This window comes from Hyperolius riggenbachi, chromosome 3, assembly GCF_040937935.1.
Source record: "Hyperolius riggenbachi isolate aHypRig1 chromosome 3, aHypRig1.pri, whole genome shotgun sequence".
Classification (NCBI taxonomy): Eukaryota; Metazoa; Chordata; class Amphibia; order Anura; family Hyperoliidae; genus Hyperolius; species Hyperolius riggenbachi.
This window is the reverse complement of record NC_090648.1, coordinates 427,409,656-427,434,852: the sequence shown is the minus strand read 5'-3', so window position 1 is coordinate 427,434,852 and position 25,197 is coordinate 427,409,656. Positions and strand designations below refer to the sequence as shown.

The window sequence follows — 25,197 nt, the reverse complement described above, 5'->3', positions numbered from 1 at the left end:
TGGATGGCAGGCTTATGAGTGTCCTTGCAAAGAAAGGTGGCTATATTGGTCACTGATTTGTTTTTGTTTTGTTTTTGAATGTCTGAAATGTATATTTGTGAATGTTGAGATGTTATATTGGTTTCACTGGTAAAAATAAATAATTGAAATGGGTATATATTTGTTTTTTGTTAAGTTGCCTAATAATTATGCACAGTAATAGTCACCTGCACAAACAGATATCCCACTAAAATAGCTAAAACTAAAAACAAACTAAAAACTACTTTCAAAAATATTCAGATTTGATATTAATGAGTTTTTTGGGTTCATTGAGAACATGGTTGTTGTTCAATAATAAAATTATTCCTCAAAAATACAACTTGCCTAATAATTCTGCACTCCCTGTAATCTAATCTTCTTTCCTTTGTCAGCTTTGTTGGCTCAGGCAGGAATGTGCTGCTCTGCTGTGATAGGTAGAAGTTATACACACCCTGTCCACGCCCCTTCCAGGCTCTGTATGAGTCACAGACTGAGCTTCTCTCAGCCTATCGCATGCTGGTTAGCAGCCATGTCTTTTGTTTGTAAACACTGCCTAAAACTGCCAATTACAAGCCAGGATTGCAGCAGGGAGTGGCAGAAACAGCACAGAGGGGCCCAGGAGAACATAATGAATAGAATGGTATGCTTTTTATTGTAAGAATTTTAGAGTACAGATTCTCTTTAACCTATGCAGCAATTTCTGTGACAATAGCATGTATGGGGGGCTTTGCTGTTCACCAATAAAGTTGGCACAAAATTATGTGAAAATTACGCAAAATTACGAATGGATTATACAAAATCAATTGAATTTATAAATGGTAATTATGTATGGGTGGAATTGCAAAAATTTACGTGAAATCTCGCGTGATCGTAATTAGCCGATTACGATCATCAGTACGTGCGCCCAATTGAGTCCTTTCGTGTGAGATCTTCCCAGCATGCCAGATTGATTATTTTGATCGATTATGTCCAGAAATCATAATCATAAGTCATGATTACAATCAGGTGGTCACGTTGCAACATCAATCTCTGACAAATTGTATCATTATTAAAGAATCTGCCAGCTGTCCATGCCACAAATTGAGTAATGTATGAACACCTTAACTTTCCATCAGCAGGGCAACAAGATCTCATGTCTCCACAATAGTCCAGTATCCATAGTCCATAGTTTTTGATTACTTTGAGTTGCTATTTTTAGATCTGTGCCTAACTAAGTTAAAAGAAGAAGACAATAGATAACAAGTAAGTGTGTCATTTCTCTGGCAGATATGAAGAAGAATTTTGTCAGCGATCAGCACTTCAGGACCAGCTGCGGGAACTGACTCATCACATAGAGGATTTAAATCTGATTCACGCAAAGGTGAGAATGGTGAGATTCTGCCTTTAAGGGCTGGTTCACACGGACGCTTGGCAGTATTGGGAGGCCGGAAGCCACGTTGTCCTGGGACGTCTCGTTCGGGGGACGGCGGTACGGCGATCGGCAGCTTCCCATCGCAATCAGTGGTTTTCATCCCCGCAATAGGACATGAGGACCAGGCGGTGGATCAACCCATTCGGGAAAATGAAAAGCAGCCTTGTGAATTTGCTTACCCCACCCACCAGAAGCCCCTTGGTCCTGTGCTGCCCTGTCATCCCGCCTCCTCTGGTGCTTATGCACTTCAGGGTTGCCCGAACAATCAGCCGATGAGGATTAAGAGTGTGTCACAGAGGCGCTACACGTGCTATTGGCGAAATTCTGTTTGTCCCCACTTTATTGCCTGATGAAGCGGGCTGTGCCTGCGAAACGCGTTGCATCTTTGGGGCACCTTTAAATAAGTGCGTTTATACTAATTCAGACAGTCTTTTCGTGTCTGCTTTCTGGAGGTAAGTCCACCACTGCCTCCCAGCAACTTTAACATTTTTATCGATTTTTATCCTGCTGGCGCCTCTGTTCTTTTACTACGATACTGTGTCCACCCCTGGTGGAGGGGTGACCTACCCCTTTCTTTCCGATATACAGAGAGCGACATCTTAATCCTGAGTGAGGACAGGTCTAATCTCCTCACCTGTCTACACAGTGGTTGCCTATGTGGTAACCCATGTTTGTGAGTATCTACATCTCACTATTTATATTTTCCACTTGTTATTAACATAGTACACTATATTAGGCTCTGTGTTTCGTCCTTTTTATTGTTTTTTTATCGATTGCTCAGCCAAAACATGAATTCATTCTCCTTTAGCTGTGAGGGTGGAAGTGTCGGGAAAATGAAAAGCAGCCTTGTGAATTTGCTTACCCCACCCACTAGAAGCCACTTGGTCCTGTGCTGCCCTGTCATCCCGCCTCCTCCCCTCTCCACTGAATGGTACAGGCATCTCGCCCATACAGTATAGTGCTCGTGTACTTCAGGGTTGCCCTAACAATCGGCCGATGAGGATTAATAGTGACACTGATCTACCATATGTATAATTTAAATGTTAAATTGTTTACACATCAAATTTTGAGTATTCTTATACCTCATTTGAAGAAAAGTCACTGGTGCTATGGTAACAACATGTGGGAGGAGGAGCCCAGAATAATAAAATACCTTATAAGATTAAAATCAAGATCAATAGTTAGGCCTGTATCTCTAGAAACACCTATATAATCGAGGGAGGGGCGCTCTGTTGTGCATTAAAAGCGAAATTTATTTTTGTGGTGAAAAAAATATAAATCAAGATGATCCCCTCTGCCTCCTGTTGTCCTCCCCATGCTCCGTGGCCAGCGGTGAGGGCGTCCAGTTCTTGCCAATTGTGTGTAACTCACAAAACATGAGTAGAACACATGATCCCCATCCTATAAGGTGTTTTTGACAGTTTGCAATATTGGCTTCTGGTATTTGCCTTTGTCTATTTACGGTATTGTGGAAGCTCTGGGACAACCCACCAAGCCTCACTGGTGCTATGATGTTCCTTTGAAACAACCTTATTTCTTCAGATATACTACTGTATTAAGAAAGGCTGAGCTCTCCCTCACAGCATTAGGTTTACTGCAGAACGAGGGCACTCTAATAAGTGTGGAAAATCTCAGGTCCTCAGCGCTCGAGTGTTTATGAATTCATAAGAAAATCTCTCCATCACGGCCGTGCCTCATTACAGGCCATCATCAGACAAATGACATGGATAGGACTTATAGAGGAGATATTATGTATCACTCAGGCTGGCTAATAATCACCCCTGATGGTTATTTTGTGCCAGTATCCCTGTGCCTTGTTCCTGCTGTGGGCTGGGGCTCACGCTATCTAATAGGAAAAGCTGGGGCTGGAGATAATGTTATCATTTATGTATAAAATGAACTGCTCATCCCATAATCATCACAATTTCTTTTTCCAATTTGGAAACCTTTTTTTTAGAGCCCTTTTCTGCCTCTGTGGCTCATTTAACTTTTAGACACTGCAGACAGTGATTCTTGCATTTTGTTCTAATTTGCTTTAGTAATGATGTATGAAGAGTGAGGATGGTATCCTAGATCATCATACCTCTGCCTCCTCCCCATGGTATCCGAGCCACAAAGAATATGTCAAATAAAGAGAGACAGATCTAAATTATATTGTGATTATCAAAAATGTGTTGGGGGGAAAAATGATCACAATTTTGTTGTCTCCATGGATTCAGTCATTTCTTTGTGGGAGTGAACACGATTCTCGCTTCCTCTCCCACCTAACTGCTGTTTTTGTCTGTTTTCTGTAAGCCCCAATGACTTATAAGAGGTATAGCAGATAAATTGCAGAATAATTTGTTAAGGCAAGAGATAATGCTCAGGGAGTAATGCTGTGCACACACGATGCAATCTTCCATCAGACCGAGGGGTAATCTGACGGGAAGTTGCATTGTGTGTACATGTCCAAACTGCTCCCAATCAATAAGGGGATCGATTTTCAGATCATCACTTTACAAAATCAAAGATGCACCATGTGTACCCAACGTAAAGCACACCTGAACTGGGACCAATAAGTGGATTTTTACTTAGCTGGAGCTTCTTCCAGACCCCTTCCCCCCTCCCCCTAGGTCTGTCAGCACCCTTGGTCTACTCGGTGTCCCCTCCTGCGTGTCATTGCCCCCTCAGAAAGATCTGCAACTGTTATCATTTGTGTACCTCGTCCATCATGCTCCTTTCACCAGGGGCATTCTGTGCATTTGCAGTACAATCCTTTTCAGAGCTGCGTAAGTGCAGAACACTCCTGGAGATGGGAGTGCGATTTGAAGAGGCATGTGGACGGGACTGTGACTAGAGCTCCTTTCACAAATCTTTTTGAGCGGCAGCAGCACATAGGAGGGGACCTGGAAGACACCTACAGACTATGTGGAGGTGAAAGAAATCCCAGGTAAGTAAAAATCCACTTTTTTTTAATCCCAATTCAGGTGTGCTTTAAAGGTTTGTACATACACTAGACTTTTCTTGGCCCAAATGGCTGGTCAAGGTCCTTTTGGCTGTGAAATGGAATCTAGCATTAGTAAAGGTTTCCCCGAAGGGTTCACAGACGATATACCGGATCACTAAGTGACAAGTAGTGTCTGAGTTCATTGTTCCCCTCTTAACACTACTCATGGAAGCTGCACCATCATGCCTGGCAATGATGCCCCTCCTCTCCACTTCATGCACACAGTACATGTCACCCGGCTGTTGCCTAGCGACGTGTCCATACATCATTGGGGCCTTGCAGGGTCACCCAGAGGAGTTGGATTCTGGCAGGCTACAAAGATTTGGCCCCAATTCTGTGTGTGTGCATACCTTTTGATAACTCTGCATCCCTCTAACTCTTATGCTGGGTACACTCGGGGGACCGTTGTAGCTGTCGTTAGCACACAGGGGACACGTGCGCGACAGCTCTGCGACACTTCCGCCTGTGCGACAGCTGTCTACGCGTCTCTGCCCAAAGGCAGAGACACGGCGGAAGCTGTCGCCGAAGAAGGTTCGGCCCCCCGCCGGAAATTCCGTCTGCACTGAGTGGGTAGCTGTCACTAGTCCGCATACACCCGGCGGACTAGCGACAGTTGCGGCGACAGAAGTTGCCTGCACTTTCCAATCACACGGCAACTGCTGTCTCCTGCGACAGTTCGGGGTGCGCGCCTCATACACACGGGGCAACTGTTGCCGCAACGTGTGCGTGCCACGTGTTTGCGGCGACAGTTGTAGCCCGTGTGTATGGGCCATTAAAAGGGCTGCCTAATACTGGGTGCACAGCTTGCTACCTTTACTGGAGAGGGGGGCTTACTAACACTGGGAGCTCATCTGCTTTCTGTACTAATAAGGGGGGCTACTTAAAACTTTTCAAAAGAAGCAAAGACAGGGGGCCATATGCAATTCATTTTTTCACCTGAGTTATCTCCTAGGAGATCATTTTTATTTTCTCTGTAAACTAAATTTTCTGCATTGTACAATTTAAAAAGTACCCAAAAGTTGGTGAAAAACGTAATATCAAATTTATTTTGAGTATTTTCTTGCTTTTCGGTGGCTTGAAAGGCATTTTATTGACAAGTTTAAAAATATCACCTAGGAGAAAAAGTGAATTGCATATGGCCCCAGGGTGAGAGAATATTTATACAGGGTCTCATCCCTACATTACATGACAAAATGTATTTTACAATGCTAACATCAAAGGCTCTGTCTTGTCATTTTGAGGTGTTAAAACTGTTAACTGCCCCATTCATTCAGTGCCACCCAGAGAAAGGCCTGGCATGAAGGGTATCCTGTGCTGGCTCAGAGCTGAGTAGTGCATCCTGGTAAGAGGTGGATGGCAGCCTTTTCTCACCATAGTTTCTTGTGCAAAAAGTATTAAATTTCACTGACTTTTTCCTTTACAACTGAATTCACTGCCAAGCTCCACTCTGTTCAGCTGCCTGATGGAGTTACAGGTATTAAGAAACAAGCAGCGAGTCAGTTCTCAGTCATTAACGGATTGTGTTCAATCTAATCACTTCCATTCCTGCCACTTCCCCATTAATAGCATGTCATGTCCAATCTACAGGTTAGATCAATATTCCCTCTAGACAAGCAGACTAATGGCTGCTCTGTAGCCTGATTACAAGCATTGGAACCCTGCGTGCTGATGACCATATATCCCCTTAGTCTTTATTCTATAACAAGATGGGTCAGTAAAGTGGGTTTTCTAATATAATCAGTGTCCCAAGTATTTAGAAATAGATTGAGGTAAGTGAAACAAAAGGCTGAATATGTTCAGAGTATGGGAAATGAAGGGTCCTTTCACACTATAGACATTTTATTGTGATAAAATCACAATGCAGTGATGGTGAAAATTTGCTTCACACATTCAGTGTGATGTGACACATTCAGTAAAGCATGCAGTACATTGAACGTGTGCTTCACTGCCACCTGGTTCCAGTAATTACCCCATTGTGGGAATTATCAGTTTATATTGTGGGCGGTATACCAGCGACAGTTTAAATCACTGCCACCTGGTGTCAGATAAAACATACGACATGCTGTGTGTTACTTCAACTAGAGCCACCACACACACATAGAAATATAGTAGTATTGTGCTGAGAAGTGGTTATATTGTTTTGACAGAACGCAAATGGACGCAGTGTGAAAGGGCCATAAGACACCAGAGAAATAAAGAGAGAGATACCAGTAGTTCTTCTTCATGTTTAGAGTGTGGGAAATGTTTCGTCAGATTAGTAAACCCTCAGAGACATTCTACAGATCACATTCATTACGCTGGCAAGGGTTCTTTTTATGCCCAGAGTGTGAGAAAGGTATCAATGCTGGTGCCACATCTTTGGTCTTTATGAAGGTTTGCTTTGTTTGCTAAACATTTTCAATACTCTGAACGTGATGAAGAATGCACTTTTAGTGTTTATGGAGGTTTACTGTCTCCATTTTCATGCCCTCTTAAACGTATTGACCTTCCCCTAGGCCACCACCTATGCAGCCTTGGCAGACATTCAGCCTTGGATGCCACCTTTTAGAGACTGAAGAAGAGTTACTCCCCCATCTCCCTTCCACCCTTATTTTCCAGTGGTGTCCTGTTTGATAAAGGAATAGGCCCATCATTGATACAAGCGGGTTCCTTAACTTTAAGAGAAAATAGAAGGCTGATTAGGTGCAAAAATAAAATATATTTGCATTATTAGCTCCCCCCTCCACATACACACCAACTTGTTTTTAAGATACCAGCGTGTACGTCATCCCCACTATGGTTAATATATTACTCTATGGCTACCTTGACTATAAACTAGCTGTAGAGGGACAGGACAAATACCAGTGCAAGGAGAAGTGGATTAGATGTGGTGAAAATGCGCAAAGCAACCAATCTGTGAAATGAAACAAGGGTTCTGATTGGTAGCTCTGGTCCAGGTTTGTTTGCCTTGTAGATCAGACCTGGTATGATGAGGTCGTTGCACCCTCTGCATCATTGCTGGGGGGAAGTGATTGCATTGGAGCAGGGCAGGGGTGAGGCAGAGGTTTTGGAAGCACCACCCCAGAGCACTGAGGGTGTGCCTGTGTCTTCCTGAGTGCCCCTCCTCCCCAGTCATTCTATGCAGAGTATTCAAAGCAGAGTGTGGTCATATCACTCGCCTCTCGGCCCTGCCGGCAGAGGCATCAATTAGTTATTGCTGCAGTACTAAAGTAATGGTGTAGTCCATATGGAGAACAGTGCACCCCATACGGAGAATGGCGCAGTCCTTTTTGGACTTCAGGGCTGGGCAGCACACTATTATTGGGCAACTGCGCATGTCTCTGAAATCAGCTGTCCATTAACTTCTTTTTGGAGACTGAAAGTTCTATTGCGCATGCGCATAAGTATTGTGGCCGTAGTGTGATGACGCATGATTGCAACGAGATGCTGCAAGTGCGACAATGCTGAAGAGGGATCCCGGCAGCACAGAGAGGTGTTCCTGCATGTTCCACTTCAAGTACTCTGCATGGGAGTGTGTGTGTAACGATTGGGGTCAGCAACACAGAATATCTGATCATTGGTGATCTGCAGTATCACCAATAATACAGACGCTATACCTGATTATGTGGTGATCTGCAGAATCACCAATAATACTAGTATAGCTAGACACCGGACAACCAATGTAGAGTAGTGTTTTGGTGCAACAGTAATGAGAAGAGGAGATCTGCCGAGAAGCTGGAGGTTCAGACAATACTGCAGCCAAGCATCCCCTGAGGGGCAGGGAATTCAGACTGCACTGCAGCCAGTGGCACCTGTGGAGCAGGAACCACTGTCTGTACCGCAAGGATAGTCACCTTAGGAGCAGGTGATAGAAGACCACACTACAGCCAAGGATCCCCTGAGGGGCAGGGGAATCAGACTGTACTGCAGCCAGCGGACACCTGAGGAGCAGGGACCACTGACTGTGCTGCGAGGATGATCACCTGAGGAGCAGGTGATTGCAGATTAACTATCAGCCAGGGATCCCCTGAGGAGCAGGGGATTCAGACTGTACTGCAGCCAGTGGACACCTGAGGAGCAGGGACCACTGACTGTGCTGCGAGGATGATCACCTGAGGAGCAGGTGATTGCAGATTAACTATCAGCCAGGGATCCCCTGAGGAGCAGGGGATTCAGACTGTACTGCAGCCAGTGGACACCTGAGGAGCAGGGACCACCGACTGAGCTAAAAGGATAATCACCCGAGAAGCGGGTGATTAAGACTCTACTGCAGTTAGCAGACACTTGAGGAGCAAGTGTTGCAAACTGTACTTGCAAGACTGATCATATAGAAAGTAGGTGCCAGCTCTAGCAATTCCTCACTAGTGGCTAACCCACTAGTGGGAAGAGGAAGGTCAGACAAGCAGGGTCAGTAACACACGGACAGATAAGGTACAAAGACAGAAGGAGGTACAGGCAGTGTCGGCAGCGGTAATCAGATAGGCAGAGGTACCGAATCAGCAAACAGGAGATTAGTCAGGAAAGCAGAGGGTCATAACAGATAATAGTAGCAATATAGCAATATCCTAGTCTAGGTATGAAGTCCTTGGTTTCAACACCTGGGATCTAGACCAAAGCATAGTACACAAATATCACAATACAATTAGTACTTTAAGCTATCAACAGAAACTGGCTAAGTGTGAATTCCCAGCTCCGGCTGGTTCTAACACACTGTAGGATCTGACTACGGTCAGTGCACTAGCACGTTAGCGTTTGCAACAGCAGACAACCAGCAACTGACAGGCTGGTCCCATATATACTCAAAGCGCTCCACAGCGCCGCCCCAGTCACTCAACCAATCCGGAGCACAGCTGGAGTCAGCTGACCGGCTGATCAGCTGACTTCCCTTCTACTTGCATAAAGGTCCTGTCGTCTGGTAGCTCTCAATCTATGTGCACTAGAAGGACCAGGCAAAGCAGCAGCATGTAGCTGCGCGGCAGAGGCCGCCGGCCGACACGTGGAGATAGCCGCCATGCCGCTTGGCCATGCGGCAGTATCTCCGCTATCCTTTACAGTGTGTATGTGTTTGTGGGAGGGCACATCTGGCTATCTACCGGTATCCGGGGGAAGAGGGGGGGGGGCACACTAATATTGGGACACAGCTGGCTATTTGTACTGGGGAGGGTGCTACCTAATACTCGGGGCATATCTGCCTATCTATACTGGGGAGAGGGGAACCTAATCCTTGAGGCACATTCTGCTATCTATACGGGGTTGGGGGCTAGGTAATACTGGGATCACATCTGCTACATATACTGGGTAAAGCATCATTTGGGGGAGAATTTCTACCTCTAGTGCTGGAGAACCTTGTCCTGGCCCTAGAGGCAGGGGGTGGGTCGCGTGATGTGCAAGTCACAAGGGAAGAGAGAAGGATGAGGGACACATCTTCAGGCACTTCCACAGAGACAGCAGAGGTGTAGAGGTGACAAAGCCTAGAAACAAAAAAGATTTTTTGAGTATGTGTTTTATAATGTAACCCCAAAATCCCCCCCCCCCCCCCCCCCCATCAACCCCTCACCAGGATCAGTGCCCATGGCACATATTTATTTAAGTAAACTAACACTTCACAAAGACTCTGTTTTGACCTTCTTCATTCACTTCATTTTTCTATTGTTACCCAACACTATTCAAGAGTCAGCATCAAGTACATAGCATTGAGTGCTTGTTATTAAGAGCAACCACACAGCCTGTGGTGGAATAAAGCAGATAAAGGCTCATGGCTATTTCCTCTGCCTTCCTTTTGTTAACGTTGAGTAGCTATACAGCACTGATATCTTCTACAGCGCATTACAGAGCCCGTAGTGATGTCATTTCCTGTCCCTCAGAGAAGAGGTCACACACTAATCTCCCTACCACAGTCATATGTTCCTACTGTAGACTACAGGTAAGAGGCGGTGCCAAATAACTAATGTGTATTTTTTTTTTGGGGGGGGGGAGAGGTGTAGAGGAGGAAACCAGAGTACCCAGAGGAAACCCACACAAACATAGGGAGGGCATAAAAACTACATGCAGATGGATGACCAGATTTAAATCTTAGCACTGCAAGGCATAAGTTCTGTCCACTACACCACATTGCCTTCCTTCTTATACACTTATTACAAACATAGGACTGGTACTGCGTGATCACCAGACTATCCTGCAGGAGAATAAAGAATGCCATCTTCCCTGCTGAAGACAGGAAAGAAATCTAAGTACAGCAGATAATGTTACATGACAAGCAAATGCAGTCTTACTGTAATACTCCATATGTGCATTGTGAAAGGACCCACAATGTTAATACTATGCTTTTTCCCATCAGGAAAGATACGTGGCAGATCTGTCATCACTGACAAGTAACGTAAGACAAATTGTCAGTTAGCACTTGGACATCCATACCAGTCCACAACTACAGTTCACAGTTTTTGTTTGGTATATATGATTCCTTGGCGACTGTCAAGTGTTAGATAAGTCTATCTTGTAAGGTCTCTGTTTCCAGTAACTAGCGAGAGCCATAGACAATATCACTGAATACCGGGGCAGTTCATGCCTGATCCAGCAGAGAAAGCTCAGATCAGGGCTCAGTTTCTTTACAGAGGTTGATGACCTGTGTTGCCGAATGCCCCGCTGTTGGACTTGAACTGGGTAGGTAAGGTAGGTGATCCCTCAAAGTTTAACAGGCAGAGATATAATTATTCTATTTCTAGCGGCTTAGTTAGCAGAGAGCCAGAAAGCTATCTATACGTGTACGGGAGAGGATTCTGCATCTAAAATCTGTGTGTTTGTTTTTTAAATCTGGTCATCTGACTGGAAATATTTAAGTTGAAATTCTTTAGTGAAAGCTCTCTGAGCGGCACAAAGGCCATAACTACAAATCATGGGACCCCCAGTAAAACTTAGATGGGGACCCACTCTTTATGTAGTCCCACTGCCCCAAGTAGTGATCTCCTTAGTCATGGGTCCCAAAAGGGTTATTTAAAGTGGACCTCTGCAGTAAATTCCAAAGTGAAAAAGAGCCAGAATACAGTGAAAAAGAGCCAGTTACAGAGACTCTGCAAGTTAGAAATGACTGTTGATGTAGCTCCTGATTACATGCTTTAAAAGTGATTTGACATGATGAGATAATCAAGTTATCCTGGACAGACAGGAACAAGCTCAGTCCATGAATGCTAGGAAAACATTTATGGCAGGAGTTGGGCTTTAATGTGTCCTTAGCCTTGTTCCAGCCCTCAGATGGACAGTTAATTTATGCCTGAAATATTACTGACTGCTGCAGTAATTCCAAGTAGCCAATCAAAGCACTGCATACGATTTGTGGGCATTATTGTTGGGTAAATAGTAAGTCACTTCCTGTAGAGTGAGAGAGAGCGAATGTGATTGGAAGTAGCAGCCTATTCATTCCCACTGCAGCGTCACTCACTAATTCAAAAGGCTTTAAGAGTTTAATCTCCCAGCAGTGAGAAGACTTCAGAGATAATTAAGGCCTGCAATATGGAGCGAGCATGGAACACAGACAGCTAAAGGAATTAATGCTCTGTTAAAGTAACACTGAGCACAGGACTAATAATCAGTTGGTTAATTCTTGTCCTTTTGTGGCTGAATGGAAAGTGTGTTACGTTTGGCAGTGCTGTCTGTTTTTTATAACAATAATTTGTATTGAAAAAAAGAAATATCATTACAATGCGCCAGAAAATTGAGAAAGTAATTTGATACAATAATAATGACAGTTGGAGTTAGTATCCATATAACAAATTTAAGTTAAAGGAAAGTAATTGAAAGACATCAAGAATATCTTGCCTGGTATATGTTTGAAAGTGATGGTCCAGTGCTGCCAGGAGACAAGTTCCACTACCAACCAGGAAAACCCAAAAGTGCTGGTTGGTTGGAACTGGTACTTCCAGCTGGGGTCTGTGATTGGAGCAGAGGCAAGGTGCCGACCAATCACTTTGCAGATATACTAGTTTAGGAGGCTGGACCGATAGACCATTAGAATAATAGAGGTAGTATATGATTACCAGTTTGATCTAATGGTAGGAGGTATATAGGGAAAAACATAACCTAACATAACCTACTATAACTATGAAAAGGTAATTGGTTTTGCTCTTTTGGGTAGATATTGTCAATAAGATACATCATGTTCCAGTGTGAGGTGTGTTAAGGTATCTCAGGGTTGTGTTGGATAAATGTAAGTGCCCTGGTCTTACTGTGGGGATTATATGGTAGAATTGTTAGTGTCGGCGAGGTGAGTTATTGTGGGCCAATTAATTTTTGTTTTGTAAATAGAGGTTTCGTTAAAAATTGTGGGCCTAAGTTTACATTCCATGGAAATATTGAATTCAATTGTGTACTGGAGATGTAGGATTGGGGGAGGCATATCTATACCCCAATAGGAGGTGATGAGATTTCTAGCTGAGCATAATAGCTGCGAAATTAAAAATCTATAGTGGGTTGGGATTAAGTTTAATCCTATATGTAGGAGTGCCATTTGGGGTTCTAATTTAAATTTGGTGTTGTATGTCATTTGAATGGTCTTAGCAACAAATTTCCAATAGGGCTGAATGTGTGGGCATTCCCAAAGTAAATTAATTAAGGTGCCAGTTTGTTGACACTTTCTCCAACATAAACTAGAGTGGGAAGTGCTGTCTGTTTTGTTTCACACTCGTATATGAAGATGCTAGTATATTATGTGATTGGCTGCGCAATCTCACAGGGAACCAAGTATCAGTAAGCTTCTCCTCAACTTGTCCCAGATACGCCCCCTGTTCCACTCTGTCCTCATTTGTTCAGCTCAAACATTTGTCTCCTCCATGCAATCACAATCAGGTTAATGCAAAGCCTGCATGCAGCGAGTTAGAATATCACGATCCGTCACTACACAGAGATGTGAACAGACCCCTGGGATGGAACGGGCAGCGAGTTAACATGCAGAATCTTTCTGAAATGCAATGGAGTTTGTGTAAATGCACCCAAAGTGAGAATACGAAGCCTGAAAAATTAGCCCATTAGCTAATCCTTTCTGTTCCCCCCTCTCCTTCTAGCGACCCAGGGGAAGATGTGAAGATAGCATCTGTAGCTTCTTTAAAAACTCTTTGAAGAATAGGGTCCTATCTCTCCCCCCCTCCCCCCATGAATGCTTTGTTTGTTCTATGCTAATGTGTGCAATAAAATAATTACATCAGTCGTATCTGCCTGAAATTTCTGTGGTCCAGCAGACCTCGAAAGTAGGGTAATAAAGGCCTCTGCTAAACTATTAAACGTAAAAAGAACAGGTAAAAATGAAGTTTTTTTTTTAAACAATGAGCCACCTTGTTGGCATGCATTTTAATGTGCTATTGAGATGCCCTATTCAGGTGCTAAAATGGTGCTTGGTTCACTTTAATTATTATTATTGTGTATTTATATAGCAATGACGACTCCCGCATCGCTTTACAGAGCACATAGTCATGTCACTGACTGTCCTCAGAGGAGCCCACAATCTAATCTCTACCATAGTCATAGTGTAGTGTCATGATTATAGTTTAAAACCGTTTTCGTCTTTTTTATTTTTTTTGGGGGGGGGGGGGGACCACAATTCAGATACGAGTAAGCTTTGGGGATGTGAAAGAAAACTAGATGCCATTACAAACACTTATAGAATATACAGCCTCCATGCAGACAGTCTGCAAGCCTAGCTACTGTGACACCCTCTTAAATCACCCCTGAAGTGGGAGGAATATGGAGGCAGCCATATTTATTTCCTTTTAAACAATGCTGCTGATCCTCTACCTCTAATACCTCTACCTATAGACCCTGAACAGGTTTGACTGGATTTGCTCCATGCTTGTTTTAAGCAATCCTGATGCATAAAAGATCAGCAGGATACCAGCCAACTGGCATTGTTTGAAATAAAACAAATATGGCAGCCTCCATAACTCTCACTTCAGGTACCCTTTAATCTGAACTTCTGTGTATTAAGCCTGAAACCCAGCATCTCATCTGATTTGTTTTCTATTTCTGGAAGGTGTACTTTAAGAAATGGAGATCCATGTAATGAGTCTGAAAATTGAGAAAAATACCTCTCCTAAAAGAAAAGTCTGATTTTGGGATTTACAAATCACACCTTGAGTCAGCTGATGCAGATTTGCTATCCCCAACTTCCCCCTCCTAGATGAAGCTAAACGGATCTGTTAAGAGAAATAATTACTGTTCTAGCATGGCTACAAAATAAATAACACTTCAAAATGAAATTGTTAGAAGAAAATATAATAAATGAATAGAAGTTGTACTTTAAATACATGTTAACAATTCTATTCATTGCCTTTAAACCCCCACAGCTGTAAGTAACATGTCTGTTTTTTGTGACTGCCTTTACAGGAGATGCAAGAGCTGAGAGCGCAGGTTGAGCAGTCGGAGGCGCTGGTGCTCCAGTTGGAAGACAAGTTGCGTTCTATCAGCCGGGGCAACCCTACCCTCATGGAGACTGTGCAGAGGATACAGGAAGCCAGCGAGGCAGAAGTGAAACGCCTACAGAACGAAACCGAGAGTACCTATACCCACAATGTAAGTAGGGAGACTGCATGTATACCTGGGACAGGGCCGTCTTCAGGGCATCACAGGGAGGAATGCAGTATGGAGCCTGAGTGATTCCCGGTAAACAATGCCACGCACATGGGCCCAGCTGCAAGTCTGTCACAGAATGTACAGACTGAAAGTGAGTGTGGCTGTGTTCACCACAGCCTAACAATTTTGCATTGCGATTTTTTGTGATTTTGCTATGCATGTGCTTTGCCATTCTCATTTCAGAGCATGAGAATCGCATCACAATCGCTGAGAAAATGCTACATGCAGCTTGTTTGCAATTTTCGAAGTGCTCAACCACTGCAGAGAGAGTAATCCCGTATGATGCTATGTGGCACATACATACAGCCTTCACCTTAAATATGGGGGGGGGAGGAGTGAGGGGGTGCAGTAGGTTTTCCCAGTGTGGAGCCCAGACATTTCTGACAGCAGCCCTGGCCTGGGATACAGGGCCCCATCACCACAAAGCAATCTAAGCAGGTGCCTAGAGCCTGGAGGGTGTGCAAGGGCCAAACTGTAATCTCTTCTGTCCCTGAATCCTCTCCTTACTTTACCAAAATGAGCCAATAGCCAGCAGAGAAAGAAGGATGCCAAAACTACGTTATATTATTTAGGGCCCCGTTGTACCTTAATATCTATGCATGGGAAAGTACATGCTGAATATGCAACAAGAGAGGTCAGAGGGGCAACAGAAGAGGATGGAGACAAGGAATCAAGTAATTATTTTTCTTCTATTGGCAGGCTTAGTGGCAATGATTTTAATTGTGTTTTTGTTTTTGACAAATTTGAGAACACCGGGGTATATTTACCAAAACTTCAATAAAATGTACACGCGCATTTTCTTTTAAGGGATCACTGCAGAAAAGCAAGCAATTGTTTCAGCTACGCAGTGTTTTAGGGGTGTACGACTCACAGGCATGGCTGGACAAAAGTTACAAGCATAGGTGAAAAATATGTATCTTGTGTTCAAAATGGAAGATAGAGCCGGGAACCAGTATAAATGGTTCAACAATTTTTAGTCCAGAAGGTAGACACAGTTATGTAACGAACGGTGAAGCACAGAGAGGATCTGATTACCGGTGATCTGCAGTATCACTGGGAATACAGATGTATACCAGATTATAAGTGATCTGCAGTATCACCGATAATCCGATATACCAGCTAACCTCTGTTCACCTGAGTAGAGTATAGTGTTTGGTGTGACCGTAACACTTAGAGGACTGGGCCTCAGTGCAGTGAGGAGTACTGCACGGCTTCCTTCCGAAGACCTGAACTCCCCAAGGCGGGAGGAGTCAGGCTGAGAGAGGAAGGTAGTCTGAAAGTGACACTCAGGGGGAAGTGTCACTAACAGGACGGGGAACCGCCTCCAATAGTAAGGTCGGTTCTCGAGGTCGGACAAGCCAGATCGTAACACACGGACAGATAAAGTACAGATTCAGAAGGCAGAGGCGGAGTCTAGGTACAGGCAGGGTTCGGCAACAGGGTATCAGAAATATCGAGGTACAAGATCAGGAGGCAGAAGCAGAGTCAAGGACGAGCCGGGGTTCGGCAACAGAGTATCAGAATGGCAAGGTACAAGATCAGAGTTCAGGAGGATAGTCAGGCAGGCAAGAGGGTCATAACAGATAATCGCAATCAAACTAGTACTTTAAGCTATCAACAGAATCTAGCTAAGTGTAGGATTACAGCTCCAGCTGGTCCCGGCACACTTAAGGATCTGACTACAGGTCTGAGTGCTCCCACGTATGTGTTCGCAACGCCAGACAACCAGCAACTAAGCAGCTAGTAGTATATATACACATGCATCTCTCCAGCAACTCCCTAAGTGCTGGACCAATCAGGATTGGAGCCAGAGTCAGCTGACCAGGCTGGTCAGCTGACTCACCTCTGCCTGTCATAAAATCCCTGCCTGAGTGCGCGCGCGTCACTCTAAACCTAGAGGGACTATGTGTCCCAGCCACACCAGCACCGCTCTGCGGTGCCTCCGCAATGGGGCAATGTGCGCTAACCGCCGCGTCCAATGCGGCGGTTTTTCCGCGCTCCGTCATGCCCTGCACGGGGACAGCCGCCTCAGACTGAGTGGAGGCGGCTGACTCCCCGTGCTCTGCCACGCTGGATGCGTGCTTCCGCGTTTTCTGACAAGTTACAGCAGTAACAAGTAGTAAAGGGAGGGCCCACCCAGCCCACCCCTTTACACCTTGTTCTTGCTATAACTATGTACCTCCTGGATTAAAGAATATGGAAGCATTTACACTGGTGCCCAGCTTTTTATATCTTCTATTTTGGGTTTGAGACTGTATGGTTGCTGAGAGCACAGTGTAGCTTCAGATATCTAGTGTGTATCTCCAATCGGCCTTCACTGAGTGCCAGTCACATCTGTGTTTCTTCTTCTGGTTTATGTATGTTGTGTGTCTTTATTTGTCTGACTGCTGTTGTGGCTACTCTGTCTTTCTCTTTAGATGGTGCTGCTGAAATCTATTGACGGGCCAGTATGCAGGACTGTAAATGATCCCCTCAGCACATTTTACACCCCCGTATTGCTTAGGTCTTTATTCATTTTAATAATTGATATATGTCAGCATCTAAACGGCATAAAGAGGACCTCCCCAGCAGCAGTTGCGTTGCTAATTTTATCTTCTCCTGGTTTTCCATGAAGCAATGTTATGTAAGTTTGCTTGTGTCACCGTCAGGCAGCCTTAGCTCTTGTCTAATGGGAGTTAAGCTGTGCAATTGCATTGTACGCTCCCCTGCCGCTTAATTGATTGAGACAATGGAGGGAGGAGACTGGGAAACAGATGGAAGAGAATCTCACAGCCCATGTCCTTGGACTCACCGAACAAAGTGTCAAGCGGGCCCCATGTTCCCTGAGAACAGCCTGTGAAAGAGATGGCTGAATGCAAACCATTGTATCAATATGTTTTAAAGTCCCAATTCAGGCAGTCATTTTTTCTATAAGCATTCATATGAACAGTCATTTTAATTCATGAGGCATAAAAATATTTTAGAAAGGTTTTGCAAAATAAAACAGGAAAATACCAACTGCATTTCAGTTCATCTACTCCTCACTGATCTACCACTGCCTGTTCACTCCTTCTTCTCCCAGCGTTAGATACTAGGTCAATTTAGGATACACATTGGGCTAGTTCACAGTGCTCAGATGCATTGCAGAGTAATTCAGCATGTCACCTCACTGCCCAATCAATTCTATGAGCCTGTTCACAGTACTGCATTGTAACTGATCGCATTATTTTAACTCGCTGCATGCAGGCTTTGTATTAAAGTCACTGGCCTCAATTCATCAACAGGTGTTAGATAAATGCGTGTGTTGATAAATTACCTCATGCAAAGTTTACAGCTTTTTTAAAGCATTCATCAGGTAACTGTTAGGTATCAGTGCGGTAAGCCTTTGATAACACTTTATTTACTTACAATTGACTTAGTCTGTTTAAAAACGGGCTAGGTCAGTCACTATACCACAGCGCGCATGCTCGCACATGACGCCCGCCGCGCGCACACACGCCCGCCCCTTCTGGTCCCGTCCTCCGGCTCCGTCGGAATGTGTCTCTGCGTCTTGTCCCTGCACATGCGCAGTACTAAAAAGCACTGACACAGTGACAAAAACGGACGCAGAGACACTTGCCAATTATATATAGAGATTACGTGTGAGTTATTTTACTGATCAGAAAGGCAGAACGTGTGGCATTATGGGTAATTAAGGCTGGCTTAAGACAGCACATGAACTGCTTTTCACGCCACTCGCGATCTGGAGTTTTAGAAGAGAGGACGAGGGAAGGAGAAACCTTGTGTAATGGCCGCTGGGAGGAAATCCACCATATATGGGCTGCTGCAATCTTGCGTGAGTAACCTTCTTTAGCTTGTCGTACTCGTCTAGAAGAATACAGGGTCTAAATGTACCCACTGAAATCAGCCTGACCCTATTTCTATCCTTCCTACGCCTTTGCATAAACCTCAACTCGTACATAAGTAGCTTAACAGGCTCCATTTTCAATTTCATTCCCTTCTGACAAGAACAACAACAAGAGACTGCAGGAGATATTCTGTTCGGTAATCAATGCTAAACCATGCCCACTTTTTACTTCATGCATGCAAACATAAGACTTTTTACCACTTTTTACTATCAAACTGTTAAAAGTTCGGTAAAATTGTTGATAACCATTCGGTAACTTTCATGAATACAAACTTAAAGGAATACTGTAGGGGGGTAATGAGTTGAACTTACCCGGGGTTTCTTATGGTCCCCCGCAGACATCCTGTGCCTGCGCAGCCACTCACCGATGCTCTGGCCCCGCCTCCGGTTCACTTCTGGAATTTCAGACTTAAAAGTCTGAAAACCACTGCGTCTGCATTGCCGTGTCCTTGCTCCCGCTGATGTCACCAGGAGCGTAATGCGCAGGCACAGACCATACTGGGCTTGTGCTATACACTCCTGGTGACGTCAGTGGGAGCGAGGACACGGCAACGCAGGCGCAGTGGTTTTCAGACTTTAAAGTCTGAAATTCCATAAGTGAACCGGAAGCGTGGCCGGAGCATCGGTGAGTGGCTGTGCAGGCATAGGATGTCTGCGGGGGACCTTTAGAAGCCTCGGGTAAGTTCAACTCATTTTCCCCCTACCCCCCTACAGTAGTCCTTTAAGCCGAATGAGTTTCTTAATTTACCAAACTTTTGACAAAACGTTTCAAAACACTTCATGAATTGAGTCCTATGTCCATTTTCCAGTGTGCAGTACACACTCATAACGCGTGCGTTATGAAACTGACCACTGTGAACCTAGCCTAACCTCTTGACGACCAGCTAACGCCGATTGGCGTAAACTGGTCGTCTGCGGGTTACCATGGAAATGGCCGCTCGATCGAGCAGCCTTTCCATGTCAGTTCACGGAGGGTGTCTCCGTGAACAGCCGGAGAGCCACCGATCGCGGCTCGCCGGCAAAATGTAAACACGCTGGGAAGAAATCCCCGCTGTTTACATCATACGGCGCTGCTGCGCAACAGCGCCGTAGGGCAGATCGGCGATCCCCGGCCTCTGATTGGCAGGGGATCGCCAGCATCTGATAGGCGGAAGCCTATCCTTCAATGCGCAGGACGGAACTCCATCCTGCGCATTACGGAGAGAGGGAGGGAGGGAGGTAAGGAGGCAGAGGGCGGAAATGGCTGCGGAGGGGGGCTTTAAGGAGCCCATCCCCCCCCCCCGCAAAACGCAGATGGCCGGCGACGATCAGACCCCCCTGGCAGGACATCCCCCTAGTGGGGAAAAAAGGGGGGGAAGTCTGATCGCCCTGCCATAATTCTGATCTGTGCTGCGGGCTGGAGAGCCCACGCAGCACAGATCAGGCAAATCACCCCTGGTCGGCAAGTGTATATTCCACACACTGTACACAACATTTTAATAGATTTCAGCATGAAACCTATTGAAAATCTGTGGAGCTAAGAAAAGCCTAACACCCCCCCCCCCCCCCCCCCTAGGTCTCGTCATGTAATGTGCCCCAGTAGTGGAGCTTACACTTACCTGCCCGCCAGCATGTCTTTTTTCTATTGCTGGTGCTCCTCCCTGGGTCTTCTCTCCCAGGGCACCTGTGTCCCGTGACAAACACTAGAGGCACGTACTTCACATGACTATTAGAGTCCTCTAGTGTTTGGCCTCTAGCATTTGTCACGAGACACAAGCACCCTGGTAGAGAAGAGACAAGGAGGAGAGCCCCATGGCTATGAAGAGAAGACACAAGATGCACGTTGGTGAACAGGTGAGTGCAAGATCCGCTGCCAACACTGCGCGTCAGTCATCCCGTCATCAAATGCCATTACCGCCATGCTTCCAGCCTGCTGCCAATCAAGCAACATGTTCCATCTGGCATTGACCGAATTGTTTCATTTCGGCCAAAAATTGACCAGGCATCGATTTCTTGCAGATTCCAGAGATAAAATGAGCTGGATATCAATGAGAAAATTGATAAGTGTATGGGCACTTTAAGTCAGTTTTCAGGCTCTGTAAGTACATTTGTCTAGGAAGCTTGCATCTTATAGCACAGACAGGCCATGTTGCAGTAAGTGTCCAGTGTCTGGGCTTCTAACCAGGCATTTCACATTAATTTTAAACTAGTTAAAAGGCCCGTCCATTAAAAGAAAACAGCCACTCCCCCCCCCTGCAAGGCCGCGACGCTCGCACACAAACGCACACACCCATCCACCTTTGAGTGTATACCTCTGCTATCTAAAGTCCGTCTGAGTGCCGCACATGCACGCCACGCAACGACACAGAGTTTATTATCTCTTCCACAGCCTGTACGTCATGCTCCAAACCTGGACATCTTCAAACGCACTCTTAAAACACACCTTTTCAGACAAGCTTATAACATTCTATAGCCCTTATTTACTTATTTGACACAATGTAATCAGAGGCAAAGGGTCACTGCCTCATCCATCTTTCACCCCCTTACCCACTACCCCCACTACCCATTAAATTGTAAGCTCACAAGGGCAGGGTCATCCTCCTAATGTTTACCATTTTTGTAACAATATTTGTGCTGCTTGGAACTCTGCTGTACATTTGTTAGTTGTATCTATGTTCCCCTTGTGGTCTTATTGTGCTTTGTAAAGCGCTGCGGAATATGTTGGCGCTATATAAATAAAAAATAATAATAAAAAAAAAAATAATATATAGGATTAGCTAATCAAGAAGGTTCAATGTCTGATGTTCAATGTTTCGTCCACAGAATAGCCAAAGCCTTATACCATTTTTACTCTCCAAGTACCGATACCTATCAAGCCTTATTATACAATAGTCAAAACCCGATGCCTATAACCAGGTGCAGTGTTTTTGTCTATAGACTAGCTGTAATCCCATGCCAATTTTACCAGGCACTACTAATAACCAATCTGGCTAAACCAACCACACCTGGGATCAAAAACAAACAATGCTTTTTATTAAACAATACAAGCAACTTTCCATAAAATGTTTTTTAGTATTTGTAGTTTTTATTTTACACCAAAGTGGTCCTCAGCTTTGGCTCAAATTAGTACATGAATCAAAGGGTTGTGAGAAACACTGGCACAAACTGTTTGGAAACAATGAAGGTTGAGTTACTGTTTATTTGACCCTGATAGACAAAGTTGCTTCATATCTTGTGAGGCTCACTATCACATTAGCAGACTCTGATAACCTCATTGTAATCTTCCCAAACCAGGCTAAACCCATCAGTGAAAGGAACTCGCACTTGTCTTGGGTTATCATTAAAGTCAACAAAGAGGTAACTTGTGGGATGTAGATGATAACCTCAGGTTTAAGCAGTAGTTCCAGTTACATATCACAACCAAACTGCAGGAATGACATCAGTTTTGGACTGGGTACAGTTGGGCTAAGATCTCAGTTAGGTTTTTATTGCTATTGGTACCTTCAAGCAGGAGAATGTTTGCATGATAGACAGAAAGCAATAATGAATTATTTTATGTGGACTGTGGGTAAGAGTTACAACCCCCACAAAGGGACCTATTTATAAATAAAGCAAAGCTTTCTACGCTGAACCATAAGCTGGCCATATACTTATAGACTGCCAACCGATGTGTCAAAATGAATGATTCTTCTCTGTTCCGAATCGGGTCAGGGAGGTAAGAATCGATTCCTACCACACACTGCACATAGATTTCTAATAGACTTCAGCAAAGAATCTATTTAAAGTGAACCCGAGATGAAAGACATCTCAGATTCTTTACTTACCTGGGGCTTCCTTAAAGTAAACCACAGCTGTAAAAAAGAAGATTTGATACTCACCCGCAGCATAAACCCATTGGAGTGCCACACCCTTCTCCTACGGACTGCTGTTCAGCCGCGGTCTGCCCCGGTAACTGGCTCAGTCACGCCAGTCCAGTACCGTGCATGCGCAGAAGACACAGACTGGACCTGACTGAGCCTATTACCGGGGCTGATCGCAGGAGGATGGCTTGGGACTCAAGAAGGGTTTATGCTGCAGGAGGAAGCTGCGGGTGAGTATCAAATCTTTTTTTTACAGCTCTGTTACACTTTAAAGAGAACCCGAGGTGGGATTATATTATGCTAGTGGGGCACAGAGGCTGGTTGTGCACACTAACACCAGCCTCTGTTGCCCCATGGTGTGCCTCAAAGACCCCCCTGCGCGCCGCTATACCCCCCGCAGTGCTGGCGACACGCAGCGTGTCGCCAGCACAATGTTTATCTAAGCACTGTCTGTCAGCGCCGCTCCCCCGCCTCCTCCGTATCGGCGCTACCCGCCGCGTCACTTCCCTCCAATCAGTGGGAGGGAAGGGACACAGGCGGGTAGCGCCGATAAGGAGGAGGCGGGGGAGCGGCGCTGACAGACAGCGCTTAGGTAAACATTGTCGCCAGCACTGCAGGGGTATAGCGGCGCGCAGGGGGGTCTTTGAGGCACACCATGGGGCAACAGAGGCTGGTGATAGTGTGCACAACCAGCCTCTGTGCCCCACTAGCATAATAAAATCCCACCTCGGGTTCTCTTTAAAGGGAACCTTAACTGAGAGGGATTTGGATGTTTCCTTTTAAGGGCCCGTTCAGACTACAAAATGCGGACCGCAACGCATGCGGACCGCAACGCGTACGAACGCACGAATGTCCGCGTTCGTATGCGTTGCGTGGCTGATCCCATCACTGAAAAGTGAATGGGACAGCCGCGCGTTTTTGTAAAATCTGCGTGCAGCATGCGTTCCCGGACCGCACAGGTCCGGAACGCATGCTGTGTGAACATCAGACATTGCACTCTATGCAATGTCTGATGTCGTGCGTTTTGGCCACCTGCACGCGTTTCCAAAACGCGGCTGGAAACGCGTGCAGTGTGAACGGGTCCTAAACAATACCAGTTGCCTGGCAGTCCTGCTGAATCACACACCTGAAACAAGCATGCAGCTAATCCAGTTTGACTTTAGTCAGAGCACCTGATCAGCATGCTTGTTGAGGGGCTGTAGCTAAAAATATTAGAGACACAGGATCAGCAGGGGAGTCAGGCAACTGGTATTATTTTAAAAGGAACAATCCATATCCTTCCCAGTTTAGGTTCCCTTTAAAGTAAACCAGAGCTGTCAATAAACTCAGATTCAATACTTTAACGGGGCTTCCTCCAGCCCAATAAGCACGTGTGAGTCCCTTGCCGTCCTCCGCGATACGCTCAGTAGCGCCAGTCGTGGTCTTCTGCGCATGAGGGACCTCCCTGCATGCACCAAAGACCACGACTGAGCAAGTTACCAGGGCTGATTGCGGCTGAATGGAAGACCGCAGGAGGAAGGTGAGGGACTCACACGTGGTCATGGGGCGCTGGAGGAAGCCCTGGGTAAGTATCGAATCTTAGTATAGTGACCGCTCTGGTACAGTTTAAACCCCGCAGAGGCTGCTCAGTCCCTCGCTGTTTCCCTGGGATGCTCCTGTCCCCTGCAGTACGGCCCGGTAGCCTGGCCAAAACGCGCCTGCATGGCTCCACCGCACGCGCTCACCAGTCGCGCTCCCAATGCTGGGAGCGTTCTGCGCCAGCGCAGTAGTACTGTGCAAGCCTACAACGCTTGAAGCCATGGAAACACGACGGGAGAACCATATTGCGGGGTACAGGAGCCTCCCGCGAAGACGACGAGGGACTGAGTGGCCTCAAGGGGGCTTAAGGAAGTCTCAGGTAAGTATGGTACCTTAGGATGTCTTTCATCTCAGGTACACTTTAATTGATCGAACCACAGCATTGCACTGTGTGATGCAGTACAACACTATAGGCCCTTGCTCTACCTCAGCTCCTGCTCCACACCTGATCAACCTAGCTCTTCTGCCTTTTACAATCAATCAGATAATTTAGGAGAATCAATTCTCAGCAGGTTCGATAAAATCAGCTAGTAATCAAATGGGAAAATAAATAGGCATATGGGTACCTTTACTCATGCTGCTTCTGATCATTGTCAGAATGGTTAGTGAGCAATAGCTTTATCAATCAAAGCCCTGTACACAAGAGCCTGCTGCACAATGAATAGGGACTATCTACAAAACTTTGTATGATTCATTATCAATGCCTGAGCAGATGCAGTAATTAAAACAATTGTGCAAAGAGCAGAAAGCTTTTTCTCTCCATGCCCTTAGTTGTAAGTCTCTCAGGGCAGGGAAAAGAAACTTCTCCCCATGGGGCCCCTGCTGCTTCTGGCCCCCCTGTAGCTGCATCCTTTGCAGGGTCTATTGTTACGCCCCTGCCTCTGTG

The 25,197-nt window shown here is 45.4% G+C and overlaps 1 protein-coding gene across 3 annotated transcripts in view; it reads left to right on the top strand.

Annotated features, from left to right (window-relative positions):
- The window catches only part of LMNTD1 (lamin tail domain containing 1), a 249,695-nt gene that overhangs the window by 73,723 nt on the left and 150,775 nt on the right, over positions 1-25,197 (top strand). For all 3 annotated transcript variants that reach the window (XM_068277587.1, XM_068277585.1, XM_068277586.1), the window contains exons 5-6: positions 1,285-1,378; positions 14,763-14,948. In XM_068277587.1, coding sequence (XP_068133688.1) covers positions 1,285-1,378; positions 14,763-14,948 — 280 coding nt within the window. The remainder of the gene's footprint in view (positions 1-1,284; positions 1,379-14,762; positions 14,949-25,197) is intronic.